The 12,514-nt window shown below is 35.0% G+C and overlaps 1 protein-coding gene across 1 annotated transcript; it reads left to right on the top strand.

The window, feature by feature from the left end:
- The first annotated feature begins 800 nt into the window (after positions 1-800).
- LOC114324674 (uncharacterized) lies at positions 801-1,631 on the top strand. Its single transcript, XM_028272540.2, has one exon. It carries the CDS (start codon positions 801-803, stop codon positions 1,629-1,631), a length of 831 nt encoding a protein of 276 aa, XP_028128341.2.
- Positions 1,632-12,514: the final 10,883 nt, after the last annotated feature.

The raw sequence follows: 12,514 nt of genomic DNA, 5'->3' as shown, positions 1-12,514 counted from the left end.
AAACTTGTCATCAAACTACACTTCTGTGTATCGTTAAAAATTAATCGATGGTCGTGGGTTGTATTGGTGTTATTTAATAATTTAGCAAAATACATAATCAGCAAAAATCTTATTTAAAACATGTGAACGGTTTTTGCAATCACAATCAATGCCGTGTTTATGCCTGTTATTTTAGCATTGGCTGTTAAATAATTTGTGTTCGATTGTTTCGTCTATTGTACAACCCTCGTCCTTTTTAGGGTGTAGTAGTTGTATATAAGTACATATCTATTTTTTATAGTAGTGTAGTGAAGCGTTACTTCAAAGTAAAATAAATAATTTGGAGAAACGTAGAGTGTTGTCTCCAGAAGAACGGCGTTTAGTTCTGAAAGTCGAAAGTTATTTCAATTTGGAAAAAAATAATATGGGTCCATTGACATCTGTTATGGCAGTTCAGAAACGCACATGCGATGCTTGCGGTATCTCAGAGAGGACATTTCGAAGAATTAATAACATGAGTGAGGATGAAATAAATAAAGAAAGCAAGAGAAATCGTCGACATCCAAAAACTTGAGATTTGCACCAGTCAAATAAACTTGAAATTAAAAATATTATATACAATATGTATAAAGCCAAAGAACATGTAACAATTAGTGCTGTGTTACAAAAAATTAAAGACAAGGAACTGTGTGATATTAGTTTAACAAGTTTGTGGAGAGTGCCGAAACATTTAGGTTTTTGATATAAAAAAAAATAATAGACAAGTATTGTGCGAACTGTCCAATGTTGTTTCAAAACGGTAGCATTTTTTAAGAAAATACATGAACAATAAAACGTCTGATAGTCCGAGACAAGTTGTATTTTTAGATAAAACTTGGATTTTCGCTAAAGGAAATATGTCAAAATCATCCTGGCAAGATGGCACCACGAAATGTTATTCTTCTAATCGTTCCGGTAATGGTAAACAGTACATTATACTTCATGCTGGAAATGATGAGGGTTTTATTCCGGAAGCTAGTTTAGTTTTTTCGTCCACAAAGAATACAGGTGATTACCATGGAAATATGGATGCAAATATTTTTGAAGAATGGTTTGAAGAAAACTTGTTGAAAAAATTGGAGCGACCATCCATAATAGTGTTGGATAATGCATCCTACCACTCCAGAGTAGAAGAGAGATTTCCTTCAAGCAACTGGACAAAAGAAGAAATACAGTTGTGGTTGACAGAAAAGAAAGTTTATCACAGTGACATATTTTTAAAAGTTGATTTACTTCAAAGGTGTAGAGAGCACAAAATTCAAAATAAATTTGTTACTGACCAAATGGCTCTTAAATATGGCCATGAAGTTCTTCGACTTCCGCCCTATCATTGCCACTATAATGCAATTGAGTTAGTTTGGGGTATAGCCAAAAATTTTTATGATAAACATGCATCCAAAACAACAGATCACGCTAGCGTTCTTAGTTTATGGAAAGAATCCCTAGAACAAATAAAAGCAGTACAATGGCAAAATTGTATTAGACATACTGAAGACATAATCGTTCAGTCTTTTCAAACCGAGCGAGTTATAGACGAGGTCCGGCCTCTAATTATTCGGATAGACAATTCAGATAGTGACGACTTTGATAGTGAAATATCAGACAGTGAATAGGAGAAATCGTTTGCTAAAAAGAAGTGTTTCAGAAATTCAATTCGGACTTTGCGGTGTGTTTTAGTTAAACGATAAAGTACCTTCGGTCTAATTACTGGACTGCATACTCTCAATATCTTTGGTATTATGTAATTACTGGACTACACGTGTTTAAACCTTTTGTTTTGTTGAAAACTCGGAAGTGATTTAGTGCCAATTTGTTTCAAGGTTATATTTAATACAGTGTCTGTAGAAACTAAAGTCTTGGATGTATTTTATTCAAATTTGGACATACCAGCAACTTGGCAAGTATTTTCCAATTTTACTGCATGCAAAACCATTCGTATAATTTTCACTCTATGCAAAATAGAGACATATAGAGACCTTCATGAACATTTGATGTCGACAAATAATTTCGAGTAATCGAAATATTTCGCCCCACTTTTTTAACACGCCCTGTATATACACATTATAATCATTTTATTTGCCTTTGATACAGTAAAATCCAATATTATTACAGAACATAAAATACAGGAAATTAAATATTTTTACTTTTCAAGCGATCGGAATTAAATATTAACGCCCCACTGTTTGAGGCCCACTGATCATATCTTAATTACATATCGGCCGTCATAGGGTAAAATGACTTTATTACTTACTCGTACTAACAGAACAAGTGGCTCGCGGTGGAGGTGGAGGTGTCGGTCGAGGTCGATGTCGACATCCATGTAAAACAAACACATTGTACTGAATGAAAGAGAACAGAGCAAGTAAGTCGCGGTGGAGATTTATCGCGATGCCATTCAGGCAGGGCCGGCGATAACGGGCCTGCAAGGGATGCACTGCAGGCGGGCGCTCCTGTTTGGGGGGCGCCAAACTGAGCTTTTTTCTGCTGGTGCGATACAAAATATTAATTTAAAAGAGACTAAAGGGCGCCTATGCTAGTTTTGCAGGCGGGCGCCTTATACCCTAGCGCCGGTACTGCATTCAGGAGTTTTACATCGATGCTTTTGAAAATCAAATGACTTTGTTTTACATGGATGTCTACTGCGCGGCCTACAAGGATGCTTCCTTGTGATTTAAGCCAAGTTGTTATTACCTGCGCTATCTGAGTTGATTCTTTTATATAATCCCTTTTCTGTATTTAGTTTATTTTTGAATTTCTAAAGTAATTAAATTAAGGACATTTTTGAAATATGAAGGAGGAGCTTATTATTTACAGACAGCTGACATTTCATCACTATCATCACTTGACTGACACAACATCGCAAAAGCACAGTCTTTTGTCATTCAAATTTCATTAAACTACTTCACTTGATAGTGGTTCTAGCTCGACTGACAGCGCAGGTGACCTCCTTGCTATGTGCTGTCGACATCGACCGCGACTTAACTAGTAGCATCCACCGCGACCTACACCTCCACCTCGACCCACTTGTTCTCTTCTTACCCTAAATGTTCTTTTGTCAAAATGTCTGCTAAGGTGTCCTGGTGATCGGAGTCTTGTGGACTTTATTTCTTTTATTATATTGGCTTCTGGGTATAGTATCTCGAGCTCTTTGTTAGTTCTTATTCTATATTGTCCTGCTGCTTTATTAAGCACAGGCCCAAAGATCTTCCTCGGGATTTTTCTTTCCCAAACACATATTGGGTATTTCTATTGATTCAAAAAACCGAAAACCGGTTTTTGGAATAACGTGTTTTTGTGACCGGTTATTATCGCCAAGTTATACCGTAAGTAAACCGAAAACCGGTGTTTTATCAACAACCGCCATCCGTAGAGACTAACTCGAATAACAAGAGATTTTTTAAGTTCGCTAAAAACACGTAGTAGGCTTATTAAATTGATTGCTCTGTCATTTAGTATTTTATTTTGACTGACTGTGAAAAGGCTAATGTATTGTATAATGGCAGAAGCACAAAAATCAATAAAGAAAAATACAAAGAAGAGAATATCTTAATCCCGCGTATACCGATGATTCCAACCAGCTTACCTTTTTATTTTAAGCGTCTACAATTTCCCGTGCGTTTGGCTTTTGCAATTAGTCGAGAAAATGAAGCATTTTGGCTCGCAATTTTTTCGTCCAGCATGGATTTACTTCAAATTTCCACAGAAGGTAGGAAATAGCCCAAGGATCATTTTCTATATCGTGCCGCTGTACGCTAAAACCTTGGGGGTGTGTGCCACCCCATCTCGAGAGTGGGAATTTTTTATTACATTTTAACCATGTAAATCGATGTAAAAAGTAATTCTAAGAAAAAAATGTACATATTTGACATTTTCTTCGTAAAACTAATATTTTTCGAGTTATTCGCGCTTGAAAGTAACAGTTTTTCGTCGAAAAAATCGACTTTTTAGAGGTTTTTTGAGAATACCTCGAAAAATATGCATTTAATCAAAAAAAACTGTAGATAACAAAATTGTATCTTTTAGTAACAAACTAAATTATTTTTCTATTATATTTTTAAGACCAATACAAACCGAGATACAGCATGTTAAAGGTTAGATTTTCTCGTCAAATGCATCATTTGAAATATTCAAAGCCACATAACGGGAAAACTTTGCATTTCTCGAGGAAAACTTAAATTACTTTTTTCAAGCATATAAATTAAACCTTTCAAATAATATTAATACAAAATTTCTAACTGGAAAATAGAGCGACTTATGATCAAAAAAAGGTCGGTACCTGCTTTTCTCTACGAAAAAATCAGTGAAAATAACTCCCTAACTACCCTCCTAATTAAAAATTGGTCTTCACCTTTTTGTAATTCCTTGTATATTTATATTGTAAATACACCCAAGAAGCTTGACCTATTTAAAAAGCCTAATTTTAGAGAAATTGGCGTTTAAAGGAAAACCAATTTTTTGCAATTTCGTATTTTTCACATTTTACTTCCAAATATCTCAGAAAATACTGGATATACGAAAAAACTGACAGATTGCTAAATTGTAGATTTTTTAATAACTAAAATTATATTGTGCATAGATTTTTATTAGAGTGAACAGTTAGCGAGATATAGCTGTTTAAAACCTCTATTTACGAGCAAACACCCCCTTATTCGAGCCCTTTAAACCCACCCCAATTAAAAAGTAAGGGATCTAACGGAATTACTTTACACAATTTTATAGTTCTTCAAAAATCCTACAAAATCGTTTTTGAAAAAACTTTTTATTGCCAAAAATGAAGAAGATATGTTTATAAAACCAATTTTTTTTTTCGAAATATTCGAATAGTCCGCTTATAACACGAACCACAGAACTGGTTCGTATACTGAAGGATGACTTAAAAAATAGTTGTATTTGTACTCCTACATATTTGTAAATTCGTATTTTTGTGTAAATAAATATTTTTGTAATTCTTTAATTCTACTTCTTTTTCTGTATAGATCTATTAAATTATTTACTTATAAAAATTGTAATGTTCTTAAGTGTGGGTTTTAAGGGTTAAAATATTATATTATATCCTAAAGCATAAAAAACCATTATTTTTAGCCAATCAAAACCAAATTTTACCCATATTAAAGTTTACAATGTTTTTATATAATTTTTGAAAATAAGGGGTAGTTAGACCCCTAAAAATAATCGACGCCCTTGAGCATGTTATAGAATATGAAGTACAGAGTGAGATGATCCTAATCCCAAATTTTTATGTAAATCGATGCAAGCCGAAATTATTCTTTTAGGATAAGTAATTTTTTATATATAGCTCCAACAAAGGTGGTTTTAAGGGTTGAAATATTATGATAGTATATCTTAAAGCATAAAACAATTATTTTGTAACTAATAAGAACCAAGTGTTGACAATATTAAAGTTTAAAATGTAGTTTTATAATTTTTTACAAGTAGTTTTTTTAGGGGTAGTTTTCACCCTTAAAAACCAAAAACGTAAAACGGCTCAATATAGAAAATGAACTAGAGAGTGAAATGAGCCTAATCCCAAATTTTTGTACAAATCGATGCTGGACGAAAAAATTGCGAGGTTTTGCCATTTTTTCAGTTTCATTTCCTCGACTAAATGACGATAAATAAATCGCAAGGCCAACCGTTCAAAGTTTATGAAATTAAAAAAATTATTTGCGCATCGGAGAACCGTCATCGTTGTATATTTACGCAGCGCAAAAAAACAAAAATATTGTATATCAGACAGTATTAAATTGACTATTACATCTAGGTATATAGAAATAATGTGCGAAAATGTTTGCTCTTTGCTATATTTATAATAATTTTTATATAGTTTTCTCAATATAATTGATATAAATATAATTTAGAACCAAAGGAGGCTAAATTCCTTTAAATTATTTTTAAATGGTAGGTACGATAAATTTTACCGCCAATTATCAGTATATCCAAGCAGGCTGAGAAACATTTTATCTGTCCAAATAGATCACCATCAATGAATGAGGCGGTGTAAATAATGCGGTCCGCGTCGGTCGATATAGAAAAACAGGATTACAATTTGAATTCCTACATGCTGAAACAGAATACAATCAATTAACAATTAACAGATACAGTCGGCAAATCTCCTAAAGCGATACTGCAATAATCCATTCGGTGTTACACAATTAGTAATACCGACAAAAAAAAATGGTAACTGAAATACGGTGTTTAACGTGTTTGGCAGTAGTTTATAGATCTGCAAATTTAAAATATATACAAATATGTGCTAAAATTGGAAAAACAATACTTCCCAACTTAGTGAAAACATCGTATCTTCCAATCTATATGGCTTTATTAAATCATACTATTTTACTCCCGGACTTTTTTTACCATATTTCTTAGTCAGAAAGTCCATGATACGATCTTAAATTGGACCATAGTGTAGTTTATTTTGTCCTTGCTACAAAAAACAGTTATGCTATTAATAAACGTCTATATAGACATTATTTGATTAGAGCATCATGTGTAAATAAAATTATGGGGATAGTACTCCTTTAAGTTATTATATTGTGATCATCATCATTAACCTGTACGCGTCCACTGCTGGACATAGGTCTCCCCCAGCTGTTTTCATGTGTCGCTGTCTTGTACTGTCGGTCCATCAGGTTGGTGGACGTTCTCTACTACGTAGTGCTTCTTGTTGTGGTCTCCACTCGACAATACGTTCTGTCCATCGGTTGTCTGATAACCTGGAGACGTGCCCTGCTCACTTCCACAATAGTGACGCGATTCTTTCGATAGCATCCGTTACTTTTGTACTAAACGTTACCCTCGGAGTTCTCGAATGCTAATGCTGTTCACTGCCATTTTTGTGAGTGTTAATGTTTCCGCTCCATAAGTAAGTACAAGTATAGTCTGTTCGGTAAACTCAGACACAACTGGCTAGTGATTTTAGTGGGTAATTTTTTTGTTTTTGGTCAATTTTGCCAAAATTGGCAAAATTATTAATTATTTAGTAATTATTAACTATTTAGTAATTTTTTTATGCCAATTTTACTAAATTGGCAAAATTACTTACTAAAATCACTAGCCAGTTGTGTCTGAGTTTAGCGAAACGACTATAACACACACTGGTAAAAGATTTTACTTTTAAGACATATGGGTAAGTCCGATTGAAATACATAGTTCAATTTAATAAACGTCAGGCTAATCCTGTGCGACGTAGGAGCTCACATGTCTGGTTATCTCTGCTCAACCGAATTTCGTGTCCCAAGTACTTATAAGATTACAATATTATGATTTAGGGCCAGATTAGTAATTTATGTTGTGGTAAAATCGAGCAATTAGTAAAAATAATGTTGATAGAGATGGAATTATTAGAACAAAAATCACAGAAGAATGAAGGACATCCTTCATATCTACTTATCGTTATTCTCTTTGCCTTTCTCTCTAGACGAAATCGGCTTCTCTAATTATATTTCTTCATGTAAGTTTCTATCTTGGGTTATATCAATATCAATTCCCTTTAGGGGTGTAGGGGTTGTGTTATAGAGGTAGCACCTTTTATCGAAACAACCACATCAAGCGTCATAGACGGGAGATAGTTCTTGATAACTGGTCCTCATAAGACAACTAACTCTCACTTATGGCTCCACGTGCCACACCCCGGGCAACTGCATTGGTCTGCAGGCTAAACTAAGTGAGGGTAGCCAGATATGGCGATAATTTCACCGAATGATTGCCGGTATAAGCAATCTCCCACTTACCGACCAACGGCTTCGGGCGAATGAGTTAATAAGTGGTAGGGCACTCTTTTGTCCTGGGGTTGAGAAATCGACCTCGAAGGCGGATGAACAAAAAAAAACGGTCAACGGCATAAGGATGTAGAAGGCAAGGGGAAACCACTACATTAAAAATCATATACGGATATCCCTAGTACAATTGTCATGGCTGTACAAAAAAGTAACTCTGTTACTGATCATGGATATCGGAGACCAAGATCCGGCAGGGGAGGCAAATCACAGATAGACCACAGGGCCTCTCAGGTCGATATCAAACGAAATCCCTGTGAAATACCCATCAGTAACACATCGTCCAAAAAGAAGACTAAAATCGACAAAAAGTGCATGAAGATAGGCACGTGGAATGTTAAGTCAATATACCAAGCAGGTAAAGTCCATAATATCATTCAGGAAATGGAAAGACTTAACATAAAAATATTAGGACTAAGTGAGACCAGATGGCCCAATTCAGGTGACATATTAGTAGGCCAAACAAAGATATACTACTCTGGTAATGACAATGACCCAAATCACTGGAACGGAGTAGCGATATTAGTTGATAAAACCATCCAGAAATTTGTAACTGGCTTCTTACCAATCTCGGATAGAGTTATGATGGTAACACTCAAAACAGCCCAGTCTAGAGTCAATTTAATTCAAGTATATGCTCCCACAGCAGATAAATCGGATGAAGAACTCAAACAGTTTTATAACGAATTACAACAAGCTTTAGAAGTAACCAAGTCTAGAGACGTTACAATAGTAATGGGAGATCTAAATACAAAAATCGGTAGAGGAAGTCAAGGTGATTTTATTGGAAACTTTGGACTGGGCACTTGTAACGAGAGAGGAGAAAGATTGGCTCAATTCTGCCAAGAGACCGATTTTATTGTCACGAATACTTATTATGACCTGCCGACCAGGAGACTTTATAAATGGAAATCACCAGCAGACAACCAACATAACGTCATCAGAAACCAAATTGACTACCTTCTCATCTGCAAACGATACCGAAATTCCATAAAATCAGTAAAATCATACCCTGGAGCTGATGTGAGATCAGATCACAACCCAGTTGTAGGAAGGTTTAGAATTAATCTAAAGAAGCCTGTGGTTAATTATTCCTACTGAAGATGCAAACAGGAAATGGCACATGTTAAAAGATGCTCTTATCCGCACATGTGAGACAACACTAACACCTAAACTAATTAAGAATAAAAATGAATGGATGACCGAGGAGATTCTAGATCTCATGGAAGCAAGGCGATCTTATAAAACCAAAGACAAAAACATGTATAATATTATACACACAGAAATAAGGAGAAAGATCAGAGAGGCAAAGGAAAGATGGTATAGTGACAGATGCGCAGAGATTGAACAGTTGGTAGAGAAACATGATAACTTAAACCTTCATAAGAAAATTAGGGAAATAACAGGCACAAATATTAAGAAAAAATCAAACATACTGCTGGATAAAAACGGCAAAATAATTATAGACGTCGGTGAAAGGCTTAAAAGATGGCAGGAATATATTCAAGAGCTATTTAAAGACGAACGGACTGAGATAGTACTAGAGCAGGAAAAGTTCGACAACGGCCCAGACATAACAGAAGATAAGGTATTAGAGGCGATAAAGCGAACAAAGAACAACAAGGCAACAGGTCCTGACGAAATACCTGTAGACATAATACGGTTAATAGAAGAACAGCAAATTGGAATATTGCTCGACTTATTTAATACAATATACAGTACAGGAATCATTCCCAGAGATTGGCTGCTGTCAACGTTCATAACACTGCCAAAAAAACCAAACGCAAAAGAATGCCAAGACCACCCACCGGATAATAAGTTTAATGAGTCATACACTCAAAATATTTTTAAAAATTATACACCGGAGAATACATAACAAACTTGAGCAGGACATAAGCGACACGCAATTTGGATTTAGAAATGCAATGGGAACGAGGGAAGCCCTGTTCGCTGTAAATGTACTTGTGCAAAGGTGCATGGATGTTAATCAGCCAGTATATATGAGTTTCTTGGATTACAACAAAGCCTTCGATAAGGTCAGACATAACCGCCTTATCGAATTACTTGAAAAGAAAAACTTAGATATGAGGGACATCAGGATCATTAGTGCTATCTATTATAATCAGATCGCTGTGGTAAAAGAGAACAACGCCTTTTCAAATGAAATACAGATTGAGAGGGGCGTCAGACAGGGCTGTGTCCTGTCTCCTACTTTGTTCAATTTGTATTCAGAGGAAATAATCCAGGAAGCACTAGAAGACCTAACCACGGGAATAAAAGTAAATGGCCGACCAATCAATAATATACGGTTTGCCGACGACACTATTTTATTAGCCGAATGTCTTGAAGATTTACAACAAATGGTTGACAGAGTGGTAGAAGTCAGCCAAGAAAACGGATTGTCCCTAAACACAAAAAGACACAATTTATGGTAATCACAAAAGCTCAGCAGCGCCAAGAAAGCATAACAATACATGGAGAACAAATTAAAAAGGTTGAAACATATAAATATTTGGGTACAATAATTAATGAAACTAATGAGTACACAGAACAGATTAAAGCAAGAATAGGATAGGCAAGAAATGCTTTCAACAAACTGAAAAAAGTACTCTGTAGCAGGGACATTACAATTTCTTTAAAGATAAGACTTCTGTGATGCTACGTGTTCTCCGTATTATTCTATGGGTTGGAGGCTTGGACATTAAAGAAGGATGTTTCGGACAGATTAGAAGCTTTCGAGTTATGGGCCTACAGAAGAATATTAAGAATAAGTTGGGTGGATAGAGTCACGAACATCGAGGTGTTGAGAAGAATGGGAAAAGATAAAGAGGTTTTAAATACAGTTAAAGTCAGAAAACTACAATATCTGGGATATTTTATGAGGGGCGAGCGTTATAACTTGTTACAATTAATAATGCAAGGAAGAATACAGGGTAGAAGGAGTCGCGGAAGAAGACGCATCTCCTGGTTAAACAATTTGAGAGCTTGGTTTAATTGCACTTCTGCTGATCTCTTTAGAGCAGCGGTATCGAAAGTGCGAATTGCCGTGATGGTTGCCAACCTTCTTAGAGGAGATGGTACATGAAGAAGAAGAATTCCCTTTACCGACATGTCCTTCTTTGGTCTTCCTCTCCTACTCCTCCCAGGAAGCCGCAGACAATCAGCAATTATTTGTATTGGAGGATTAACGTCTCGACGTTGAACATCACAAGTCATCTTATATGCTTTGTCATTTTGGCATAAACAGGTGCCACCTCTAGAATTTCTCTAATATACAGGGTGTCCACAAACTCTACCGACAAACGAGTACAGGAGATTCCTCAGGTAATTTTAAGACAATTTAAGTAAATTCCATTCCAAATTAGTTTTTCTTAAATACCTCCAGAACGCTTCTAGTTAGAAAAAGAAAAATTGGTACGCATATTTATCTTCCAGAGATAAATCGATTCTATCCATTGCGAATTTATAGTACCGGTCATAGGCGTTCGTTATGAGTAGGTAACGGTTATATTATCGCATAACTTTTTTGTCTTTAAATTTTAAGCATTTTTCACTTTGGATTATTAAATTATAAGATATGCTAGTACTAAAAGGTACTCTTGATTTAAGTCGGTAGGATACACCGTTCTCTATAAAAATCAATTTGAAAATTTTTCGTCCGTTGAATTTAAAAAAAAAATAAAAAAAATTTTCAAAAAAAACGGTGTATTTTACCAATTTACAGCAAGAGTAACTTTTACTACTAGAATACCTCATAATTTAATAATCTAGTGTCTAGTGTTAAAAATTAAAGACAAAAAAGTTATTCAATAAAATAACCGTTGACCTACCCAAAACCGACGCATATGACCGATACTAGAAATTTGCAATTAATGAAATCAATTCATCTCTGGAATATAATTAAACGTACAAGTTCTCGTTTTTCTTAAAAGTTTTTTTAAATTTTTTTTTAAATTAAAATAACGAAAAATCCTCAAATTGATTTTTCTATAAAACGGTGTATCCTATCGACTTAAAACAAGAGTACCTTTTAGTACAAGAATACCTCACAATTTAATAGTCCAGAGTCAAAAATGCTTAAAGGTTAAAGACAAAAATGTTATGCTATAAAGTAACCGTTGTCCTACACAAAACGCACGCCTATGACCGGTACTAAAAAATTGAAATGGATGGAATCGATTTATCTCTGATTTATCTCTCGGAAATTCATATCGCCCTATAAGCCTACTCACAATAATGTCGAAAGTATTAAAACGGCTGCTATTACATAAAATCGAGCAAGTTGTCCCCATAAACGAAATTATACCACAACACCAATTCGGATTTAGACGTGAACACTCAACCATACAACAATGCCACAGAATAGTAAATATAATTAAAACAACTCTTGAAGAGAAAAAGTTTTGCGCTGGAGTGTTTCTCGATATAAAACAGGCAATTGACAGGGTATGGCATCAAGGCCTCCTCTATAAACTAAAATTACACCTAACAGACCAACTATATTTTATTCTAAAATCGTATCTTACTGACCGATACTTTCAAGTCAAAATTGAAGATAACTTCTCAAATTACCACATCATCCAATCTGGCGTACCACAGGGTAGCGTTCTCGGCCCATTTCTGTATCTGATATTTACAGCCGACGTTCCAACCAGAAGTGATACCTTCTTAGCTAATTTTGCCGATGATACGGGAATTTTAGCAGTGGATGTCGACCC

The sequence above is a fragment of the Diabrotica virgifera genome, chromosome 2 (genome assembly GCF_917563875.1).
Source record: "Diabrotica virgifera virgifera chromosome 2, PGI_DIABVI_V3a".
In the NCBI taxonomy this organism is placed as follows: Eukaryota; Metazoa; Arthropoda; class Insecta; order Coleoptera; family Chrysomelidae; genus Diabrotica; species Diabrotica virgifera.
The sequence above is the reverse complement of the archived record's forward strand: the minus strand, read 5'-3'. Positions and strand labels throughout refer to the sequence as shown.

What these genes read in the sequence shown, in the direction of transcription:
- LOC114324674 (XM_028272540.2), top strand. Translation starts at nt 801, where the DNA reads ATGAACAATAAAACGTCTGATAGTCCGAGACAAGTTGTATTTTTAGAT.